Below are 26,039 nucleotides of genomic sequence, written 5' to 3'. Positions count from 1 at the left end.
CTGTACAACGTATAACTTTTTTTTTTCATTGGCACTACAGCCCCAGTGGACCTAGGCCTACCTCCATGAAACTGTCCCTTCACTTCGGTTTTACTAGATCTTAGACATATTGTAGGACTCCTTGGGCGGGTGATCAGCTCGTCGCAAGGCGTCTACCTGTACACAAACACAGAAAAACGCACACATACACAAATTAAACATCCATACCCTGAGTGGGATTCGAACCCACTATCCCGGCTTCCGAGCAAGCGAAGACAGTGTATGTCTTAGACCGCTCGGTTACCGTGACCGGCCACAACGTATAACTTATCAGCTTTATTATCGAAAGCAGGCCAGGAATTACGATTTGTGGATTACTTTCACACGTGCATAAGTAATACCCATTCACAAATTCAGCAGCTACAAAGCATTTACTTTTCCAGTTCGATAAATGAATGTGATAACGTGGAAACATATTCAATGTCTATAACTCTCGAAATCTGTTGGTAGCATAAAATTGATTATGGAGGTACTAACAAAACTGAACCTCAAATCATTGCAAAATGAGGCAGAGGGAGACACTTCAGATGGTTAGGAAGAAAAGTGTATCAGTAACGATGAGAGTTGCGTAGTAGAAATAAAAACAGTACACAGTATTAATACTCGATTTAATTAGATGCTTGAGCAAATACAAAAAGCCCCACATTTTAGGACCGTTTGCAGTTGCTCAAGTATCTAATTATACTGAATATTAAATATTGTATACTGCCTTTATTTATATTGCACAATTCTAAGCCCAAAAGTATGGGGCTCCTTGCAATTGTGTCATCACTACCACCTTCATGGATTAGACCATGCTTGGTCTGTTTCGTCCTGTTGAAGAGTATGCTGATCTCTCCATTTTAACTTTGGGCGTCTTGGGGTTTTTTATGGTCTGTTTCTTCTTGTTAAAGATTATTCTGATCTCTCCTTTTTAACTTTGGGCGTCTTGGGGTTTTTTTGGGGGGGGGGGTTGTAAGAATTTTCTTCTGACTCCCTCTGTCTTCCATTCGTTGTACATTATATTTCCATTGCGCTCTGAACCGTATAATTTTATCATTTAGATGAACGTATTCTGCTCTTCCCTGATTTTAGTATTGTGAAGTCTAATACGCTCCTCAAGAATTGTAATTGCTTAGGGCCTAAGCAGATCAGATTTTTCGAAATAAATACCTCCGACCTCGACATGCAATTCCATATCGATCATCATCCCACATTTAAGAGGATATTATTGACCTACGTACATGCGCTATAAAAATTCTGATGATGGTTTAAGTGACCAACGTTCGAAAGACTGCTTAAACTTCTACGATAACGTGCGTTATTACCATTGCTAGTACTGCATCTGAGAACAGATCATGAGTACACTACAGAGTTACAATCACGTAACAAAACCACAGTCACTGGAGCATGGAAGAAGCAAGTATTTATAGTACACGAACACGTTGTAGCTACTGACAGTGCTTAAAGTATTGTTAGTTGCTACGCATTCCTCAGTATAAGAATGCTGCTCATTGTCAGGGAACTTGTTGCCTATGGATTGTATACTCAGGTTTGGGTCACTCAAGGGAGCTCCTTGAAGGCAGAAGGGCATCAGTACAGTAATAGAAGAGGGGTCCATTTTATATCGAATGAAATGCGACATTTTTGAAGCATGGACAAAACATGTAGAGTCTAGTCAGTATTTTTATGAAAAGGGAGCTTACAGTTCAGGAGACCTAGATCTTTGAAATACTGAGACAGTGGTACAAGATTGTTGCATAACGTGTACTGACGGTCAACGCTGCAACGCAGTTCGTAATCGTACATACCCATGTCTTTATCCACATACCAGGTCTTACGCAGAAGTTACGAACTCTGAAGTTATTAATCCGGCGGTAGGTGGTCCCATATCTGTAAGTCATCAGCCAACAACGAAAACAACTTGTTTATGAGTTAACTTAGAAGTAGCACATTCAGAAACCCAATAATCACCGGATAAAGTGGTCTAGCGGCAGCGGTCTAGATTTGTATTAAGGAGGTGCTCATTTCGAATCTCGGTCGAGACACCGGCCAGTCTGACAGTTTTTCGTGATTAGTCCCTCGAGGCAAATGCTGGGATAGTGACTTCATTAGACACTGCAGTTTCCTTTCAGATCATTTCCAGATATATCCGGAGCTATGAAGGTAAAATTATCTATTTGTTTAAGTAATAAGCACTATGCCATGAAGGCGTATGGGAAGTGGATGTATAGATCCACATTTTCTTGACCTTGGCACTTCATGGAGGTGAGTGGTCAAATTCACGCCCTGATCGCTTTACTCCCGGGAAAGGGCTCCCGCTACTCATTGGATAGGAGGTTCGGTGGACCCCAGAGCCGTTCTGGACGCTGCAAAGAAGAGAATATTCATGAGCCTACCGGGACTCGAACTCCTACCTCTCGGCCGTCCAACCCGTAGCCAGTCGCTGTACCGACTGCGTCATGCCGGCTCCATCCGACGATATATGGTCTCGATATTGAAGGCGTCGTTAAACAACCCGACGTTTAATCCTTGACGACAGGAGCGGATACCTCTCGGAAAGATGAAAATTTGACCATGTTAGTTAGTCTATTGAAGGCGGAGAATTTGTTGACAAGTTGAGCGTCTGTTAGCTTTCCACGAAGGACTCAGCTTCATGGAGTTAGTTATTATTTTTCCTGTAATTTTATCGCCTGATATTTTGGTTACAGATTACTGAAACAGCTAATAATGTTCGTATACAAACAGAAGTTAATTAACTCCTCTTCCATGCCGCATTGCTTCGGGGTAAAGATAATTAATTCATCTTGGAACCTGGCGTAGTTTCAACACTGAACAAGGTGTACCGCGTTCTAGGAAAACAAACGGCGAGCTAATTGTCTTAGTCTCTTAGTCTCTGTTTGAAGACCAGATGCTACCACAACTGCAAATAAAAATCTAGGAGTTTTGATTTCTAACATTGTGTGGTGCGGCGAACTTCTCCGACAGGTGCGTGAGGCATAGTCGTGACAAAATACTTGAAGGCGTTACGAAATAACACTTATGCAGTACTGGGAGCGTTCGAAACGAAACGTTGCAGAAATTCACCTGTTAACTTCGCCATATCTGTCTGTCTCTTCTTTTGTCATATGTACTTAACGTTTTCCCATAGAAGTAGTTACTATAGGATTCTGACGATGGTGTATAACACACAGAGATATTGGGTTTTCGGACTTTATCCATCGTCCTGGTTTTAAGATAACTAAGAAAAACATGACGTTTCGGAAACTGGATGTTTCCGTCCTCAGGTGAGGGAAAACACCTATTCTGTTGGGTCCCTTAGAAAGAGCTAGCCTCAATCATTGAACAAAATTGATTGAGGCTAGCTTTCTCTAAGGGACCCAACAGAATAGGTGTTTTCCCTCACCTGAGGACGGAAACATCCAGTTTCCGAAACGTCATGTTTTTCTTAGTTATCTTAAAACCAGGACGATGGATAAAGTCCGAAAACTCAATATCTCTGTGTTTTCCCATAGAATTTGCTAGTTTTGTTGCCGTGTGTGGGCAAGTTATAATTTGGGTTAGAATTGTACAATAGTAAAGAACACGTTACGTGAAGACATACGTACTATGTTGATGGAAGAATTTTGAGCTTAACTCGCGCGTAAGTCTCTCAATATTTATATGAAAGAAAAACGTTACGAAGAGGAGTTACAGATGGAAAAGGAGTATACATTTTATGCCCAGCTTAATGTTATCTAAAGATTATTGTTTTCGAGGGTACTAAACAAAGCTCATACGCTATCCGTACATTGCCTCACTTGTTCAGATGATAACAGTATGTGTGAGTGGTTGGGAAAGAAGTTTATCTTGTAAATAATTATCTTCATTTCCATAAATGACGGGAAATGTATTAACTATCTCAGCGACAACAAACGTCTAAAGAAAGAGAGAATTAAAATAACGCACAGCCTGAGTTCCTTTAAGACGCAGTGTGTGAGCGCAGAGAGGAGGTTTAGCATTATATTTGAGAGTGCGTCTTAGCCACAGAATCCTTCAGCAAAATTCCCCAGGTCTAACAAGGTCATTAAATGTGATGCGTACCAACTCTTGCTATAGTTTACATTGCATGTTAAGTTGTGGGTCCACTGTAAGACACCATTTCAGGTTATTAATTCTTTGGGGACGAAGGGGAAATGAGGCCCTTGACAGGTGGGCAGAAGCCAGAACAGTCGAACGTCTTACCTAGAGGATATGTCACAAAACTACAAAAAAACGTCTTCGTAATTAAATATTCTTTGAAAATTACATTCTTAAATCCGGTGAAGTACAAATGGGATTGTTCCTACCGAAACAGTTAACAAAATTACAAGCCTGCGTCCTCTACAATGTTTTTTCATTGTTGGGTAGAGAGAGTGAAGACACGCAATGGTGATTGATGTTTCAGTTGGAACCGAATTAAGCAGGATGGTGGAAGCCAGTAGCACTTCACTGGAGCTAGACCTCACAACTGACAACAGTACGTTGTACTGGATCCCCGAGAGCCAAAGAGTACGCGAGTTGGAAGACGAGTATATTCTGGGAGACATCATCGGAAGGTAAGGCTTCATTCACTCTAAGAATAAATTTTTCAGTATAAAACAAAAACAGTGCACACTACGGTACAAAAATCAGCTGAGAACATCAACGGCCGCATCATTATTTGATAAACAAGACAAAAAAACGTGGCTTTAGTCCTCAAGCGACCGCCGCTTGTCGGCGAAGTTAATGCCAACTTTAGCGAGTGGAGGGTGTCCCTACGGCCGTTAGTTTCGTTTTTCTAGACCGGAGCCACTATTTCCTTGAAATAGCTCCTCAATTATCGTCACGAGGCTGAGTGGACCCCGTTCCAGACTCACTACTTCTCAGAATATTTGGTCGCGCCGGGAATCGAATCCGGGACCTCTGGATCTGTAGCCAGGAACCTTAACCACTAGACCACAGAGGCGGCAAATGAAAATATTTCGACTGTTAAATTATGTGTTATTTATATGTCAGTATAGTGAAATGAGGTAGCGTAATATCACAGGCATCAATAAATGTTTCCACTTCAATTCATGCTGAAAATAAATTTACATTAGAATAAACGCCCCCTTAACGTGGCGAGAAGGTTTGCGAACCCCCAGTAAGCCTGAGGAAACCGAAGCAATGGCATTCAAGGGGAAGCAACCAATTTGATGAAAACTCATCTTGGAAAATCAAGTGAAAGAACAGGTAAGTTGTGTAATTTTCTGGGTTGTTACATCTCATGTGGGAGAAGAAGATATAAATCACAAAATTAAAGGATTTAGCCATATATGTGGCATTACGTATAAAAAGAAGCCTGAAAAAATAAAAGATGAGTGGACACGCAAGTGAAGTTCTATAGAACTGCAGGAATACGGAATGGCATGTATGGCTGTGAAACGTGGGGCATGACATCCAGGGGCAAAAGTAGATTGCAGGCTGCCGAGATGTGATTCTTGAGATCAATGATTGGAATAACAAAACGAGATAAGATTAGAAATGACGATATTATGAATAAACTGGAAAAACCACGTAAACGCATGACCGAAAATAGAATTCCCATAGCAGTGGCGCACTGCTGATTTCAGAGAGTAAGAAGCCGTGGACGAACCAGAAAAAAAAATGGCAAGAACAAACTTGAGGATCCGCAACAGGCCCCAGGGCCTGATGCTTGATGCATAATAATAATAATAATAATAATAATAATAATAAGGATATAACGGTGTTATGGAACCAAGGCGTACAAACAGACAGAGAGGTTCTGGCAAACAGGCCAGACATAATAATTAAAAACAAGCAAAAGAAAACGTGCTTACTTATAGATTTATCAGTACCATCGGACAGGAATGTAGTACAAAAAGAAGCAGAGAATAAATTAAAATATAAAAATTTAAGCATCGAAATTCANAACAACAACAACAACAACAACAACAACAATAATCTCGCTGTTTATCCAACTGAAACGCCTGTTGCTTTGCTTTTACCAAGCCTGAAGAGAATTCATGATACGCAGTTATCAAAAGTATAAACAATTTACTACATGCTGCGTCATTTCCGTCGTCGGTGATTCTGTATGCATGGGATATCTGTAGAATACACCAAGGAGTTCAGGATCTTAGGAGCGTTTTCCTGTAATTCATTATGCAGGAGTTTTGCTTACGTCATTGTGTCAGATTTTCTCAGAATAAAATATTGTGCATTAGCGGAAGGTGCTTCAGCCCTCTTATATTTTTAAGAATCAGAAACGTGTCTGACGACTTGATGTTATGACGTGTATGCCCATTGCTAAGCAACGGAGCTGTAAGCACGCTCTTTAACAACGTAAGAGCGTGTTTTCCGTGGGGTCCACCCCGAGTCTAAATAACGAGGATCAGGATTGGGTCGAGTTCTGGAGATGGCAGCCGAAGGTGATTGAGAATAAATGGCTAGAAAGGAATTAGGCGGCGCAAAGAAGACTTCTTGTGTGATTTGAAGTTACAGTGAGCATGATGAGCCCGTTGCCAGGATACGACTAGTGAAGACTGAGAATCCTAGTGTGTGAGCAACGGTGAATTGGGAAGTGTATACAATAGCGATAGCGCTGTCTTACCTGTGGTCCCGAACTGAGGGAATGTATAAGGTGCAATAAATCCAATCATCTGATCCAAAACCCCGTCTGTAAGTCACACACCTACGCTTGGCATTATATTCACTTCGTACTTAACCTGGAGTAAGTTAGGTCTGGATGTGTACTTCATGAGAGCTGTAGCTTAATGCGAGTAGCACAGGTGACAGGAATTCGCATATACGTATGTTAAGTCCCTGAGTGTGTTAGACAATGCAGCCGTGAAGGGAACTTACACGCATTATGGATCGAGCCGATTTGACGGGAGGAGCTTCGGACTGTCCTGCCTGAGTGCGCTAAAGAGAAGATGGAAACTTCGTGTTACGTTGCTTTCCCACCTTCGTTGTAGAAATGAACAGCGTTCTCTCTAACCATACTGTGAGATGTGTAGGTTAAACTATTCTGTTCATCTTATACGGCGTTGTAAAAAGAACTCCGGGGTTTTAGTCCGCAGCTAACTATACCAACCGAGCGACCGCGGCTTGTCGGCGAAGTTAGTGCTAACTTTAGCGGATAGAGGGTGTCGCGTGGTCAGCGCAACGAATCCCCAAGGCCGTTAATTTCGGTTTTCTAGACCGGAGCCGATATTTACTTGAAATAGCTCCTCAATTATCCTCACGAGGCTGAGTGGACCCCGTTCCACACCCACTAATTCTCAGAAAATCTGGTAACTCCGGGAATCGAACCCGGACCTCTGGATCTGTAACCAGAAACTCTTACCATTAGACCACGGCGATGTAGGTTGTACTAATAACGATATATTTATTGGCATCTACTCACCTTCTAGGGCCCATGTTGTGTTAGCAGTCAGAGAGTACTGCACAGACATAAGTAGACAACACGATGCCGTATTACAGGATGTACTAATCGCTTGCTTCCGTGATCTTATTTGTCCCACACGTCTACTTTCAGGCTAACGGAGAAGACGGGTTGTAGGATGACTGTGCAAACTCAAATGTAACTTACGGACCATGAATGGAGACGTATGTGAGGGAAAGCATTTAGATGTATTGTCACATGTATGTGTGACTTATAAGACGGGGTCTGGATTGGTAATTGGATTTATTCATCACTTTCTTGTACAATAACTCGTAATCACAGTAAGTTACAATAACTCACAATAAATCTTACGCTGAACTTGCTCAGTCCTGATACGGTCTGATCTCTGACTCAAAGTCAGAGTTACCTGACGTCTGGCAGTTTCCCGCCAATTAGTTCGTCTTGGTAACAAGCCCCTTGAGACTCACGACACAGTAATTTTATTTTCCAACTGAAAACTTGTGGTTATAGTCCTTATGTAACTTTCTCTCTGGCGACAAGACGGGTCTATCGTTTACAATTGCTGCTGGTCCTCGCCAGCGCAGTCATCCTCAAGTCAGAGACCCTTGTCGTAATCTGTTTTAAACTATTAATTATGAAGAGCATGAAATCAGACTGCCATAACCTATTTTAAAATATTACGAATTATGAAAGGGCGTGAAATGAAATTATATTAATCTGTTTGTAAGGTATTAATTGTGATGGGGATCTAGTCAAACTGCCGTAACATATTTTGAAGTATTAACCGTAAATTCGCCCGAAAGAAACTGACGAATGTCAGAATATGAAGCCTCCAGACCGAGATCTCACCCGGTCTGTTTGTTGACTGCATATCCTAGCAATATGAAAAGCGTGACGCCGCTGTTGTGTGAATACAGTGCGCAGATTTTTATTTTGCAAGTCTTCCTTCCAAATGGAATGAAGCCTGTCTTTCTCACATGTAGTATTGGCAATAGGAAGGAGTAATGCAATGGAAACTTTCAGGTGACGTCTCCAAGTTTACACGTTCTTCGGAATTCTACTCTTTTTTTCTAAAACTGACGACTGTTACTGCTAAATCACGCTATCGTTCATAAAAAGTTAACGATTGGAGAAAACAGTCTCTCTGTTGCTGAAAGTAAAGCTTGAAACGCCTACTCTGTGCAGTCTCGTTAATTTTGTTTCTTAACCTGATCTTCCATTTCATTTTCTTTCTCCTCACGTTTCTGTTTCTGAAAAATTGCTACAATTTCGTCTTCACTTCGTGCCCTGCATTAAGAATCGCTTAAATAGAACACACACAGTGCACATAAATATATACTGTCTTCGCTTGCTGGGAAACCGGGATCGTGGGTTCGAATCCCACACAATGCACATATATTTCGAATGTGTATGTGTTTGTTCTGTGATTATGTTGTTCTGTGTTTAGGTAGAGGCCTTGCGACGAGCTGATCACGTTATCAAATGCTTTCGCAGACGTCCTCTTTCATTGAACCTCCTCACTCGCAGATACACTAATACATTTCACTGCCCCTGCTTGTACTGAAAATAAATACTTGGATTTAAGGTTCTCACAGTAGTAACTGAAAAGTACTATCTTCTGGGTTGTAACTACGTCTAGTTTGGGAGAAATTTATAGGAATTTTGGAAGAACATACTGCTTCCATCTTCAGGGTCGAAGAGTAGGCCAAGCATATGATCAGTAAGAAGCAGTCGGCGAAATTGTACCCTGAAGATGATGGCAGTATGTGCCTCCGAAACGTCAGCGAACTTCTATCTGACTGCACGGCGTTACATCTCAGAAGATAATGCTTCTCATGTAATAAATGTAAGAACATAGGGAGAACTTGAAATAAGTTATTTGGAGAAGTGGGTAACAAATCAAAATTAATTTCAAAAAATATTAAGAGCAGCTTAAATTTCCGGAATGTTTTATGCTATGCAGCTCTAAAGCCTTTGTCTTCTATCCGAAAACATAAAGATTGAAGCACACAGAGCAATAATATTATCTGTTGTTTTATATGGGTGTAAAAATTGGTTTCTCCTCTTGAGGTGAATCAGGTTGCTTAGGAGAACTGGGTCAATTTTTTTATTGCTAGTGGGGTGGGACTAAGTCCCTTGTACTGTGGCCACTTCTGGCCTGTTGTACCAGCCTTAGATGATAGGTGAGGGTGACTGTGGAGCAATTGGTGGAATGAAGATTGGCAGGGGAAACCTAAGTACTCGGAGAAAACCTGCCTCTGCCACTTTGTCCACCGCAAACCCCACTTGACCAGACCCGGGATCGAACCCGGGCCGCCGCGGTGGGAAGCCAGCGACTAACCGCTTGAGCTATGGCGCGGGAACTGGGGCTAAGATGGAGGACTAAAATGAAGACAGAGGAAACTGCGTAATGAGGCGCTTCACTAAATGTTACTGGGGCTATTAAATTATGGGTGGGGGTGGGGTGAGATGAGTGAGTTATGTTGCTGGAGAGAAAGAGATGAGAAATGTTTACAAAATTTTGGTTTGGACACTTATAGGGAAGAGGTAATTTAGGAGAACACGTGGATTGGAGGACATTGCTAAAATGGATAGGCCAATTAAAGAAATGCTGTATGAAGTAATGACGTATGAGGATGTGGACTGGGTTCGTAATTAAAGACGAGGCATTTCGTCACGGGGCTGACCGACTGTTTTCTAAAGAAGGAATCAACTCCCTTTACACGTAGTTAATTAGTATAGGAATTTTCCGATAATTACTGTTCGGAGTAAACAATAATTGTGTTAATAGGCTGCTTGACAACAGCACGAACATCAGATGCAGGTAGGCATTAAAAGGAATAATATAATACAAATACAAGAACTATACCTAATAGGAGAAAATTTTCCACATGTACAAAATAAGACATAATGAGCCTACATAATGAGCCTACAACGAAGATAGCATATACATTGTAATGAGTCATTGAAGGAAGGGGAGAGAAAATAAAACTGTGTAACTAAATAAAAATGTTGCTGAGTATTTCTGTATCCCTGCAGATTATGTGATGAGCAGACGCCTCATAGCCGAAGAACTTGCTTGTGGCGGTGTATACTGAACTAAATTACAACCGGTTCATATTAGTTATTGATTTTATTAATCTTGTCGAAGCCCATAGATGAATATTATTCAAGAAAGAACAACTAATTTTGCTTCTAAAAATAAGAGAAGCAGAATTGATGTAACGAGAGATTGGCGCAACTAATATTGACCCCTACCTTCGTATCTGCTCCCAAAAATATCACTGAAACACGTACTTCCCATATTGTAAACTACAAAATTTTGATATGAATACTCGTATGTCGGCTTAGCAATCACGTTCCAGGCAACAGATGCATCAGATGCATATATTTTCAAGTTTGGACGGTCCCAGGGCGCTGCAAAATGCTTCCCAATGTTGGAAGAAGACATCTTGTCAATATAATGATGTAAACAGTGCTTGGAGTCCCACAAAACACCGAGGTTTTTGTAAAACTGCAAGTGTGCTTGAACGCCTCTGTGGTCTAGTGCTCACTAGCTGCCAGGATACGATTAGTGAAGTCGGAGAATCCTTGTGCGTATGCAACGGTGAACTGTAAATTGTGTAAATCAGTGTTAGTGCTGTATTAATTGTAATTGAGAGAGAGAGAGCGTAACCGAAGTGCTAATAAATCCAATCATCCGAACTAGAACCCGTTACTTTCGTCACGCGTAGCGCCCCTACACACTTGAGAGCACGTGCTGTTTCATCTTTTATATGCCTGCATTAGTTCATAACTCGCAGGTGGCCTGGATCGGCGTCATCGTAGTAACAGCCTTGTGATTGGAAATGGTCTTTTCTCAGTTACCTTATTCTCCTCGAAGAAAAGTGGCAAGTCATTAATAAATTAGAATTACTGACATTCGTTAAAGAACAGCTTTCGAACACAACTCGAACGCCATCAATAAGCCCACTAACGATTTATGTCTTTATCTGTGGCAGATGATCCCAGTCCCACGGTGTCCTACGGTACGTCAACTTGCGTGCACATGTGACACTATTAATTTGTAATGAGACGTGGAGTTTGTATAAGAAAATGCAGTGTCTAGGCATGCAGATGGCACACCTTTGCTTCGGACAGAGTCCATTATCGCACCACATTCAACCTTATAACTAAACTCGTAATGCAGCCGGGTTCTAAAAGGTCCAGTTCGTTTTTTTTTTTTTTTTTTTAATTTCTAGTGGGGTGGGACTAAGTCCCTTACGCTGCGGCCGCTTCTGGCCTATTGTACCAGCCCCAGATAATAGATGAGGGTGATTGTGGAGAATTTGGTGGAATGAAGATTGGCAGGGGAAACCGAAGTACTCGGAGAAAACCTGCCCCAGCGCCACTTTGTCCACCACAAATTCCACTTGATCAGACCCCAGCGACTAACCGCTTGAGCTATGGCGCGGCCAAATATATTGGAATATAACAAAGCCTGGTTTACATAAAAGTATAAATTTAGTCATTATATCGCGTAAACCGTTTCATGAATTTTGTTGAAATTAGATATGACGGACTTCCTCTAGAATGTGTCGAAAAATTTTAATCATCAGGCATCAATTCATATTAAAGCAAATTTACACAAGGGCATATAAGGAATTTTCTATGTACCCTGTGAACCAGTCCAGTGTGAGAGTATTTCATTAATTTGAATTTCTTTATTCCTCTTCTTAACTACGATGGACGAACTTAGAAAACGCCTTTGGTAATATTATATACTACGTTACGGCTTTCACCCCTTTGCAATCTTGTTAACATTTTAGTAACGGCCAACGAACCGAACACTTTAGCTCCACTAATTGGCTTCAGTTTAATACACTACTGAACTAGATTTCAAATCCAGTAGGCCCTCTCAGGCATCCATAATGACTCTCAAGGCACAGCCCATAACATTCGACTGACCTCGGTGGTTGGATTGATTCGTAGAATATTTAGCGTTACTGTATCAGTTGCAAATTTTAGCGCAGTAATTTCATACTTTTTTGACACATTAAAGTGAACTAAAAAACACGGGCACCTTACCTTCTATCACTGTGGCACTGCTTAGGAATTTTTTTTATTTATTTAAATTTTAGCAATCAGAATATTACATAATTCTATAAGCTAAAGTGCTGATTACTCATTAGATTCTTAGGAATGATACATACATTTAACAAATTTTCTCAGTTGGTGTATGTAAGGCTGATTTTTTCTTTTCTCCTTTAATACGTTCCTTCTGTTAATATTAATTGCTAGTGAACTCCGTTCCTCCGATTACAAAGTATAACTGAAAGTGTTATGTGAAGCAGCTGTTTTGAACAAAACATTATTTTGTAGCATGAAGCCTGAAAATATGAATAGTCCGTTGCTAGGCAACTAGAAGAGCGTTGTTTCTTGTGTTCCGCGCCGAGTGCGTTGCTACTGAGCGGTGCGGTAAACACATCTCTGCAGCACTGAATGAACATGCAACAGTAGAGGAAGTGGTGTTTTCTGTGAGTTCCGCCCCGAGTCTATATAACGAGGATCTCACGCAGCTAGAATGAGAATTGAGTTGAGTTCGGGAGTTGGCATTTGTAGCTGAGAATTGAGTCTCCGGAATTGGCAGTTGGCAGAATAATTGAGAAGAAATTGCAAGAAAGGAATTAGGCTGTGCAAAGAAGACTTCATAGTGTACTGCAGTTACAATGAGACCGTTATGAATCCGTTGCCAGGATACGACTAGTGAAGACTGAGGATACTATTGTGTGCAACAATGAACTGTAAATATGAACATAGCGATAGCGCTGTAATTGCCTGTAGTTCAGAGTGTAATGTTTAGGGTGTCAATAAATCCGATCATCCAATCCAGAACCCGTCTGTAAGTCATGCACACCCCAAATACGTGACAGCATACAGTATATGCGGCCCGGCTGTAACGTACCGGGTCGTTACAAGTTGGTGAAACCATACCCTGTATTACTTTTCGCAGTGGCACGATTTTAATAAATATATCTCGCTTATAGTACTTTTGTCACAAATGAAGAAGGCCTGAAACCTTCCCTTCCATTATAAACTATAGAAGACCTCGAAATCCGGCAGCCTTTATTTAACGATTACTTAATTTAGCACAAGAACATTATGCAATTTGCTTAGAGCCATTTAATCTTTACTTTGAGCCATCTTAGTACATGACTTCTATTTTCTCATTAACGTCTTTATTTGTTTAAATTGGATACCGTGTATGACTCACTGCTGTAACATCACGTAACCACGTACTGTATAAAGTTATATCATTGTACAGTATCCGATGAGGGTAAACTCCTCAGTACTTGACGTCCCTGAAGGATTCTGCAGACAAAACTTGGTCGCCCGCAGGCAATGAATATTATTATCATTTTTAATGATTAGTCACTACAATGTTACTATTGTTTTATGGTATCCGCCCAAGGCTTTTCACTTTCAAATCATTCATATCTGTTCCACAAGCGTACTGTCTCTAGACACGTAACAATTCTACTGGTGCGCCGATCCAATTTAATACAACTGGTCTGTCCGCCGGGCTTGATGTCCACACTGTCAAGGAGATTAAGGTACTGATGCAATGAATGCTTGCTTTCAACACAGCGTGTGAGGAAAACTTGGCTTTATGCTTGTTATGAGGTGGGTTCGATGTAAAATATATATATTAATTTGCTTTTCTAAGCACAGAAACGTGTAAACATCCGCAAGGTTAGGCCAGTCGTGCTGGACGGCACGATGAAACTGCGAACTCCGTATGCTTGCGGAAAAGTACCAAAATTGGTTCACGGATTCCAATAACGGACCTTCCGATGTAGGAAAATATTTTGTTACCTACCTCCGAATGTTCGACTAGTGATAAAAAGAGAATTGTTACCACCGAATTGTCCTTGAAACAATATAATTTTACTGTTACTTTGCGTCAGACAGGTTGTTCCGACAGGAAGTTTGTAACAGAATCGAGAGAAGTGAATAAATTTTTAACGTTTTAATTATCTTCGTTTAGATCAAACTTTCATCTTGTTATTTAATACAGGGACGCCGTTTGAGAGCCTCCAGCAAATCTTTCGATCAGTCTGGTTTGAGGGACGAAAGAGTCAGTAGGCCAGTTACCCTGCACATATCAAATTTCTCGCCAATATCGTTCAAGCAGAATTTATAGTAGGTACCGTGAAGCAAATTTGTGCGTTATGTGCCTGTCCACCTAATTCTAAGCCCCTGCTACTTCAGCCGCCTTGCTATTTGTGTCGAAGTATCACATAGCAAAACTTGAACTATGTCACTTCTGCGTGTAAGAAGGTGGCCATACGCCCGGTCTTTGTTTATAAATTTATGTGACCTAAACTTAATCAAATCTTGCTTGATATGTAATAGTTTGGTCAGTTATAACGAACGGTCACAGCGTCTCGGAGCATTCGCTTCAGTCTCGTGTGTTAATGCTTTATTGGCGAATACTCCAAATGAACACTGGTTTCATCAGCGTTAAAAAATCGGTCACCTCTAAGGCCGTTTCACTCTAGGATTTCTTGAAACTGATTTCTGAGTTTAAGAAAGTCGTCTTTTGGGTTTAGGCGCCGTGTATTCTTCGTTTTGGCCGACGTTTCGGAGGAACGTCGCCAAAACGAAGAATACACGGCGCCTAAACCCAGAAGACGACTCTCTTCATAGTCATCGCCGTGAAAACCTCAAAACTTATGATTTCTGAGTTGTTCAGCAGCCAATTCTCCACTGCCCAATTTATATTTATTGTATTGTTATAATTCAGGGCATAACAGCCTCTAGGAAAATAATTATGTCGGTCTAAGTCTGAATGTTTTTGACGATGGTGTAGCCGATGGACCCAGGTGAGTCGGAAACTTTCCTACTTTGTATCTAGTGACGAGAACAAATTCATTTTCCTTACTTCTCATCGCCGTGGTGCCGCCACACAGTGGTAGGTCTTATAAAATAAATAAATGTTTACATCAAGTCATAGTGCAGTTTGTGTAATGATAACATTACAATGGACGTAGATAACGCGCCACACTATAAACCATAGCTAAACGTACTGCGTCAGTGACAAGTTAACAAGGGCCTCTCTCACAGAATGTGGCAGGGGTCTGTGTAAATTAGAACCAAATATTTTCATACTATACAAAATACTACTACGATTAATACAAAAAACGCTTATACAGAATCAGCCTTACAAGGTATAAACATTTAAAATTAGAAAATAGTTAACCATTGAATTTTGAAATATATAACCTGAGAGTTCATGTCGAGAAATTTCCATACAGCGAATTGATTCTCTGGCCATTCAAAAGTTCTGAGACGAACTCTTGTGTCAGAAACGGTGTTACCGACGCATCCCAGTTTGCCGCATGTCGGGCCGCGCCATAGCTCAAACGGTTAGTCGCTGGCTTCCCACCGCGGCGGCCCGAGTTTGATCCCAGGTCTGCTCAAGTGGGATTTGTGGTGGACAAAGTGACGCTGGGGCGAGTTTTCTCCGAGTACTTCGGTTTCCTCTGGCAGGTACAATAGGCCAATCAGTGGCCTCCGTGCCGAGTGGACCCAGTTGGACTCCACCCCCCACAAAGCGAAAAAGAAAATTGCCACATGTTGCCTATTTTTTTATAGTCGTTAAGTTAGGTGTATTAACGATTGTTAACTTATTTCTTTCACAAATGGTATTATCATTTCTAACACTAAATCCTCGTTATGCTTCTGCGCTGCTGAAGGTTACCGTGTTTAAAATTCTCTTAGCTTTAGCAACTCCGTGTCGAACAGAAATGTGCAGTTTCAATTCCAGATTTGTGCTTACAAAATCTCTAAAACCATTATGGTCGGTTAAAATTTGTGAGGGCTCATTCGCCTGTGCTAATTCCCTTGCACCCTCAAGCCATGCTGAAGGTACTTCCTCACATGCCCATTAAAGAAGCCTCTCAGGTTTTCATTTCGTTGATTACCAGTGATGTTTTTACATTCGTTTGCCGATTTGAAAATAAAACTCTTTGTTGACGACAATCTGGCTGTAAATGTTTCGCTAACGCATCTTTTCGCTATGATTGATGATTCACCATTTATAATGCACACGGTCGCTACGACATCGATCCAACCAACCCATAAATAAAATAATCATCCATCCTTGTCCTAAACTGTGTTTTGTTTGGATGAAAATAAAGATAAACAGACCTTCTGTAGTCTAATTTATGTACAGTATGTATATCCTGGCGCTACCAGATTTTCCGAGAAGTACTGGGTCCAGAACGGGGTCCACTCAGCCTCTTGAGGATAATTGAGGAGCTACTTGAACGGAAAAGTAGCGGCTCCGGTCTAGAGAACCGAAATTAAAGGGGCGTGGGGATTCGTTGCGCTGACCACGCGACACCCTCTATCGGCTAAAGCTGGCACTGACTTCGCCGACAAACGGCGGTCACTCGGTCGGTATACTTCGCTTGCGGACTGTAGCCACGAAGTTTGTTTTTATGTATATGATAAACGCAGAATATGTCATTATGTCTTGTTACGTCACAATCAAGTATAATATTTCAGTAATAAAATGTAATTTACACTTAGGCATACTGTGTAAGGTTAAACTCCGCCATATAATTATATTTTAATAAGTGATGTAAGGCATGTAGTACGCATGAGGGGGAAGAGAAATGCATAGAAAGTTTTGGTGGGAAAGCATGAAGGGAAAGAGGTTGAAAGATAACAGTAAAAGGGATTTTAAAGAAAAAGGATGTGAGGGTGTGAACTGGGTTCCATAAAATGCTGGGAACTTCTTGAGTAACTGAATAACTGTTGGCTTCTGAATAACGGCTCCTCACAGTGGGTTTAGTTACTGGCGATGAAATAGCAGTACACTTGCAGTTTGTTGTAATGAAGTGTATGTAGTTTAGCCGTTAGGTGTTTAGGGTGGGTCCGTCTGGAAAGCCACAGCTGCGGCGGTGTTGCGGAACACCAGTACTGAAAGCAGTTCAAGGACACCCATCTTAACTTACTTTGCTCTTAACTAGAAATGCGAGACTTATGTCTATGAATGGCGCTTTTGAACCATTGAATGTTACACACAGAAGTGTAGAAAATGTACAGGAATTCACAATTTCAGCTGGCAGTAATTTGCAGGTTTGCAGTATAATGTCTACAAGTTGAAGGTCTCTGTTGAATTTGAGGTTCTCACAGCGGTATCCATGAAGGTTGCTGTCTCCTGAGATGTAACGCCTTGTAGTGCTGCAAACGTTCATTTCTACTGGACTTAACTGCAGTGAATCCCTAAGGACAGAACTCTTCTTTCATATCTTGTCTCTACGCTTATGAGATGCCCACAGTTACATACGAAAACAGTCAATTGTCTGTTATATGTAGGATCTGAAGTCCTCACAACGGTGATTATGAATACCCCTGTCTTCTGGAATATAACACCGTGTGATCCGTTGGAAATCAGACTTTCAACGGACTACACGACGTTATATTACAGAAAGTAGAAATCTTTATATCACTTACATCTGACGATGGTTAAACGAGACCGAAACATGTAGTGTGAATAATATTATTACGTGATTGAATGAGGGGTTTGGATTGGTCATTAGATTTATTGAACTCTTAAAATTCGTGACTACAGTAATAATAACGGTTTCACTAATTCACAGACTATACAGTTCACTACAGCATGCACCAAGTCTTCTCAGTCTTTAATGTCTTCGCCGGTTGTCTGGTAACGGTTTCCAATGCTGTAGACACCTCAGCTTCCGTGGCCATTGGCTTCTGTCCTCGCTGGCTAACATTTATATCACAACTAACTCGGCGTTGCTACGCAACGTCTCACAATAGTAAGGGATCCTCCTCCAAAGATACTGTATTTCAGCTTCTAGCAGCAGACTTAGAACTGTCTAGATTCTAGACTGATTGACTTCTAGTCAAAGTCACGCTACGACCGACAGTCAGTCGCCTAGTCAGTCTTGGTGTGGAGGCCCATCTGGGGCTCAAGACCACATTTTTGTTACTGTTAATTGCAGGTTTGTTGATGTGAGCGCCCACTCTGACGAGAGGACGGGTCTGTTATTTACCGCAATCAGATCGGTAGTACATGTTCTCCATATTTACAGTTGTACATGTCGGCCTTCTACGTAGTGAACTGTCAAAGAGTCCATTTTCTTGTGGGTACCTACTACTAAGTAAAGCACATACAGGATCTCTGTCAGTCAAGGCTTCGCACAGCAGATCATGCCCAACTCATGTAGCTCATGTTACAACGGCTGTCTAGTCTCTTGAACGGTCGTATGCTTGACCGCCGCGAATTTGAGGCCTCTTATATTTCATATGCCGGGCTTCGCCTTTTCCAACGCCACGAACATTTGCATTTTCATGATTTTGTTCGACCTCTGCTTGCTGTCCGCACAGATTCTTTGTGTAATCATAAATATACGTTACGTAGAAAGACATGTGCTATTTGCGGATTGATGTGCGCCTTAAAAATGTACCACTTGTGCGGAGAATCTTATTTTGCAAGCGCTGCAAATTCAAAAGGTGGGTATCTTCCGCAAATACCCAGGCGGGCAAGCGAAAGTCATTACTCATCTAATTAGTGCTTTATGGAGGGTTAGTTTGATGTTATCACTTAATCGCTCACTTTTGAACTCTAATGTTCTGAAGGCCTTGGCTTAGATCATTTCTATATGCAGTATCCATGCAATTCTCTTGTCGAAGATTACACCGAGATATCTTACGTGATTGTCGAAGGGAAGTTCCGTCCGATCAGTGTGAGGTGAACCTCAGGTGGCCTCTCGTTCTGTGAGAGTAATAGACGGCCCGAAATTTATATTGTTACGTGTAGGATGGTACGCCTGACAAAAATGACGGGTTCTGGTACGGATCATTGGATTTATTGGCACCTTGGTTGCAACCTGAAATTACAAACTGAAGTGAAACTATGAAGAAAGTCGTCTTCTGGGTTTTGGCGCCGTGTATTCTTCGTTTTGGCTGACGTTTCGGAGCTACTGCTTTCTGCATTCACAAGCCATTCACCTGCTCTGAAGATGGAGGCGATACGTTCCTCCGAAACATCAGCCAAAACGACGAATACACGGCGCCAGAACCCAGAAGACGACTTTGTTCATAGTCATCGCCGTGAAAACCTCAAAACTTACATGAAGTGAAACTAGTTTTTCATGGATGCCCTATGCTCGAAGTAGGAGCAACAGCAGAAGAAGCAGAAGTTCTGTTACGTAAAAATTCTCAGTAATGGTGCCCAGTAATTTCGTTTAGGCACGAATTCAGCCGTAGCAGGTGGGCAACATTTGGAATGAGGCTGAAATGTAAAACGATTACACCATGGCAAGTTCCAGAGAATTCGGTATCGATCGAAAGAGTTTTACGCGGCCGCGGCCGCGACCAGCCACATCCACAGACAACCACTGCTGCATTGTTCAGACTTCAGAAGGCATTGCCGTTCTGAATAGCCCCACAGAGCATTGCTATAGTGCGCAAGTTGCACCGCAGTCCGGCTGTCTAATAATTTCATGGTTAACAGGCACGTGGTATGCATGGGCATTACATAAAGAAACGAAATGTAAAAGAGCAATAATTGAAATTACCTACGCATTAAGCCAGGGAGCCTTTTTTTTTTCATTGCACCTGGCATTCTAATATGGTTACTAGTGTTTAGTTCTTTGTTCCCCGCTCGAACCATGTGGCGTGACTAATTGCGCAATGTCATGTTTACAGTGTACATGTCTGTCTCTTTTATACTTGTTCCATGATTTCTGTTGAGACACGAAACACAACAGTAATTCGCGTGTAATATTATGTAAAATTATTGAAGTACACGCCGCATGGTCCTGCATTAAGTGGCATGAAACAAACCGTAACGCTATTTGACTTTACATTTGACTTCTCTTTGAATTGCTTCTTCAAGTAATCCATACGACTGAACAGTCTTTCTTAGAAAAGAAAACACGACGTAACAGCATACTTTTTTTCTTTCTTTATTGAGAATCAGACTGTACAATCTATAAGTGAATGTGCTGATTCTTGTACAGTTTAATAACTATTGTACACTCTTCATTCCGTGTGCGGGATAAACATCCAGTGATGTTTTCCTCAGTTCGTTAGATCTGATGGCCAACTTCTTTTGAGTCTTCGATTTTCATGAGGTTGAAGTAGTGGTTGAAGAAGTGCGTTGGAGTAATTTTCTAGTTTGTTAAGTACTTGGTGCTGTTTTCTCGGAAGACTTTTGTTACGTAAATGTTTTTCATATTTTGGTAGTTCATAATGTTGGATTTTTTCTTTGTTTAGGATTGCAGTGCCTCCGTGGGCTGTGTCTTCGGGGTGGTTTGTGTGGTAAAGCTTGTATTTGGGGATATTGAAGTGGCTTCTGCTGGCGAAGTGGGTTTCGCTGATTAGCAGGATGTCGATTGAGTTTATGTTTAGAAATGTTTTTATATCTCCTTGATGATTTGGGAGTCCATTGGCGTTCCACTGGGCTATTCTTAGGAATTTGGCCATTTATTTCGCTTTGTAACGAGTGTTGTTAGCACGGTTAGTACCATAGTATTTTGTTGTAATAATTGTTGAATTTTTTTTCCCCCCTTGGCACTACAGCCCCAGTGGGCCTAGGCCTACCTCCATGAACTCCGTTCACTTCGGTTTTTCTCGATCTTAGACATACGGTAGGACTCCTTGGGCGAGTGATCAGTTCGTCGCAAGGCCTCTACCTGTAGACAAACACAGAAAAACGCACACAAACATCCACAAACAAACCCACGATCCCGGCTTCCGAGCGAGCAAAGACAGTGCATGCCATAGACCGCTCGGCTACCGTAACCGGCAATTGTTGAATTACATTTTTGAATTCGTCTAGGAATTTTGCTAGTATGTTGGCTGTTTCTTCTGTTTGGGTTAAATTTCGCTTTGTGATTTCTGCATAGCTTCTGGGTTGGGTTAACAACATGCGTGCCATATTGGTGCAAAACAAGTTGTAAACCCCACTGCTGAAGCAGAATTAGTGGCAAATTGTTACCAGATTTCCATTCGCCACATTTTACATTTTTAATTTATATGCTTCGTTTTTAATTGTGCTTATAAAATATAACTAAGAGATGAAGTGACAGGAGATTGGAGAAAACTGCATAATAAGGAGCTTCATAGCTTGTACTCTTCTCCAAGTATAATTAGAATGCTCAAGTCAAGGAGGATGAGGTGGGCTGGACATGTAGCACAAATGGTGGAGAAGAGGAATGCATGTAGGATATTGGTGGGAATGCTAGAAGGAAATAGACCACTGGGGATACCAAGGCGTAGGTGGAGGGACAATATTAAAATGGATCGTAGAGAAATAGGTTGGGATGGTATGGATTGGATTGTTCTGACTCAGGATAGGGACCAGTGAAGGGCTCTTGTGAACACGGTAATGAACCTTCGGGTTCCATAAAATTCTGGGAAATTCTTGAGTAGCTGCACAATTGGCGCATCCTCAAGAAGGGCTCAGCTCCATGAGTAAGTAAGTAAATATAACTAACAAGAGCTGTATTAGGAATATTATATATTATGCAACGTATAAGATGATAAATCTTAACAAATTTTTATATATAAATTTTATTATAGTACATGACGAATATACATTTTAAATCATTTTATAAACGACACATGATGGCGAGCAGTGCAGTAGTTTAACGTAAATAACACACCTGAGGATGGCACAGTGATGCCGAAACATGTAGTGAAGTGACATGTGAGATTGTGTGCACTAGAAGACGGTCAATACAAACACGTCATGGACATTATCTACCACGGTAAATTACTACCGGACTACAAAGCATCGCATTCATTATTTGTAGTCACCACTGTGAGAACCTCAAGTCCAAGAAAACTACATTATCCACTTTTAACTAGAGATTCGGAATCTTGAAGGTAACCTGTCAGTTTTAAATTTCACCCCCCGCCCCCCGCCCCTGTTTCAAATATTTCGTAAACAGGTTGCCTTTAATGCTGCTATATCGCCTTCACGCAAGTGATTCGATATCAGTACTACTTTTCGCTGTTAGAATCAACTGTTAGGCAGTTAGAAATGGAGTAACATCCTCCAGTGGAACCATGCTCCCCTTCTCCCTCATAATCAGCCGCTTTCACCCAGCGAGCAGCTAGAGAACAGGCCGCTTCCAACGCCTTCTCGTAGCTTGTGTAATGGGGGGTCACATAGATCACAGTTTCTGTTTTCTGAAAGGTTAATAGCAAGTTACACATTTTGTCATCAGACGAAATTTGTATTTGTCCTGTAAAGTGGGTCAAGAGACTGTTACTCTCTTTCAGTCTTATGATGATTCTCCTTTTTTCGAAACTCACTTGATGAAATTGTAGATTGATGCTCTTTCAATGGCAATGTGTCCTATATATCAGACTAGGATAAAATCCAAAAATATACAGCAAAACATAATAAATAAGAAAAACAAAAAAAATAATATTATTATTATAATAGGGCACTCTTGAGGAACAATAAACTCTAGGGAACAGGCGGTTACTTATCTAGCGAAATCGTTTCGTGACATTTAATGAAACCCGAAGTTCCTTAGTGTATTCCTAAGAACTTGCTACTGGTCCCTATCCTGAGTCAGATGAATCCAGTCCACTCCCTCGTACCCTTTTCTAAAATACATCTTAACATTGTACCCCCACTTAGGCAAAGATCATTCCAGATTGTTAGATTTTTTCAATCACTTTTTATTTTTAATTTTCACCACTCTTAAATGGATAAAGTCATACAGATTAGGTAGATCAGAATCCAGAATTGTAAACGTGGAACAGAAAACAATGAGAAGAATCTCCAAAGGAAATTTTGCCTCAGACCTCACGTGAACCTGTTGTCAGCATGACTGATATACTTTCGTAAGATGTGATCTCAGCGGTCCGATAATCGTGAATTTATGTGTGCCTGTATATGTGGGCGTGGCCTGTATTTACACTGAGCTAGGTCTCGTTCTAGTTGTCTTCTAAACATATAACAGAAGTAAGCAGGTAGTCACAGCGAACACTCTCGTTTCATGACACACTACACGCAATGAATACAATGCAAATACAATTACAACTACAACAAATATAGTTACGACAATTATATAAATTAATATAAATAAAAAATAAACATACTCTACACAAAATAGTAACAGTAATGAAATACATAATGTCATGAACTAATGCACTTACATTTCACCATGACTTCCCCTTCATTTCACTTCACTAGACTTAGGCACTCTTCGCATCCCTTCCACAGTTTACTTCCCTTCGCCTCCACTTCACTTCACTGCATTTTTGGATGAGTTCCCCCACACCTTCACTTCGCCTTAATTACCATTTTCCAAACGCTTTTCCTAAAATTACTTGGCTTACAGGAGAGGATCCCTAAAACATCTGCAGGTTCCAGATCTACATAGTCCTATTTACAAAGTAATATTTTCCGATATCTGTCTTTTGTTTACTGCTCCTAATTTTCCTATTTTGATCAGGGAAGAAGGGTTCGGTTGAAGATTGATTGTGAGTTATTGTAATTGATTGTGATCACGAGTGATTGTGAAGAAGGTGTTAATAAATTAAATCCACAACCCGTTATTATTAGTCACAGCGCAATAGATTACGTGACAATATTTTAGCATACAGAATGAGAATTAAAAGGGAAGCTTGGAAGTTTTAAATTTGCAAATTTAGGTCGAGTTTCGCCATAATTTGGTATATTTATTCAGATGCATCCCGAAAATGTTACCTGACTTAAATGTTCCACGGACATGTAGATTGTTCAAAGCAAATTTAAGAAACACAAACACATTATTTTTGTGGCTGACCATTAGCCGACACGTCTGTGATATTTACTTTCACGTAGCGAAGCTATCGGAGCGATGTCAGAAACTCCCTAAAGCAGTTTCGAAACATTCAAATCTAACAGACCTTGAGTCAAGGTGACACACGGACTATAGAACTGTGTTGCGGAATTTTTCGTAGAAGGGATTAATGTTGATTCTGTAATAAATAAAAATCCGAATAACATTACCGACATTAGTATCATGTGCAGTCGTGATTGTTTTATGGGTCCCCATGACGTTTTAACAGCAGATCAGCATTTTTAAGAGGAATAACGCCAACGCTTGGCCGCGCCATAGCTCAAGCGGTTAGTCGTTGGTTTCCCACCACGGCGGCCCGGGTTCGATCCCGGGGTCTGATCAAGTGGGATTTGTGGTGGACAAAGTGGCGCTTGGGCAGGTTTTCTCCGAGTACTTCGCCAATCTTCATTCCACCAATTGCTCCACAATCACCCTCACCTATCATCTGGGGCTGGTACAATAGGCCAGAAGTGGCCGCAGTACAAGGGACTTAGTCCCACCCCACTAGCAATAAAAAAAACGCCAACGCTTCTTCGATGCTTCGATCTAATCGAAATATAATGATCTGAACGCGGATTTATTTGGTTTTATTTCTTGCTTAGCGTTGCATGTTTTGACAGATTATCTGAAGGCCGTGTATCGTTTTGGCACGTTCAGTCACGAATTGTCGAAGCCTCCACATGCATTTATATTGCGGGAAGGATGAAGAAAGAGGACGGTGGTACCATAGGACTGTAGGCCAATAGGATTAAGGGAAGTATGCTAATAACACATGGGTCCTGTGCTTGTCCTATCCGAGAACACGGCTGGCATGCCAAGACAAGCAGGCAAAATTCTTACGTAAGCTTGTTATGATGTGTATTCTTGTTTTTATTCATTTTATTATGAAGTGTTATTTGTTCGAATGTTTATGAATACTGTTCTACAGTTTTATGTGTGCGAAGTTCCAGATTTCTGGCGCAAAAATGACGTGTGTTTGAGTCCAGTAAACTATAGACATTAAATGTTAAGTAGCCAGGACGTACAACAGAATTGTTTCTGAAAATGAAAAGGGGGATTTTCTAAACGGGCACGTTAGTAGGTTTCGGAATCAAGAACTTTATTAGGATTAATTGTAAAAATCTGGTGGGTTTATACTTCGTAAGGGATTAAAATCATGGGATGTCTTGACGTCACTGTTTTTTAATGTTATTCTAGTATACATCATCATCATCAGTAATCTGTCAAGACGACAGGTCCACAGTCTCTTTCAAAACAATTCCTCCACTTAATGCGATCTAGAGCTTTCTCCTTCAAATGCCAGTATCCTCTTCTGTCCCCAAGGTCATCCAGCATCTTCTTACGTCTTCTTCCTCGTCTTCTTGTCACTTCTATCCGCCCATCTATCTTTCCTTCGATAGCTTCTTTTAGAAGCCAGTTTCTGCGTAAAACATGACCAATCCAATTAGCCTTCCGTTTTCTTATTTCATGTAGGATATTCCTCTGCTCACTGACTCTAATTACGCATATATGGTATCTCTGTTTTTGGAAAGAGACTATCCAGAAAAAGTGATAATGTGGTAGTTTTTCCACGCCACCAGGAAAATCTATGGGGGGGATATAACCGAATGTTCTACATCAGTACTTTATTTATTCCAATGTTGATTTGTTAGGAAAACATGTAATAGGAATAAAGAATAAAATTATGCCACATAGTACCAAATAAATTAGTCTAGTAGTAAATATCGTACATGAATAATAATTGTTGT

At 40.9% G+C, this 26,039-nt stretch overlaps 1 protein-coding gene across 1 annotated transcript in view; it reads left to right on the top strand.

Moving 5' to 3' along the window:
* LOC111863842 (calcium/calmodulin-dependent protein kinase type IV) overlaps positions 1 to 26,039 on the top strand; it is a 98,258-nt gene that overhangs the window by 12,400 nt on the left and 59,819 nt on the right. Inside the window, exon 2 of the mRNA XM_023850578.2 lies at positions 4,445 to 4,595. Coding sequence (XP_023706346.1) covers positions 4,465 to 4,595 — 131 coding nt within the window. The 5' untranslated portion in view covers positions 4,445 to 4,464. The remainder of the gene's footprint in view (positions 1 to 4,444; positions 4,596 to 26,039) is intronic.

This window comes from Cryptotermes secundus, unplaced genomic scaffold (assembly GCF_002891405.2).
Source record: "Cryptotermes secundus unplaced genomic scaffold, Csec_1.0 scaffold46, whole genome shotgun sequence".
Classification (NCBI taxonomy): Eukaryota; Metazoa; Arthropoda; class Insecta; order Blattodea; family Kalotermitidae; genus Cryptotermes; species Cryptotermes secundus.
This window is presented reverse-complemented; position numbering and strand designations above follow the sequence as displayed.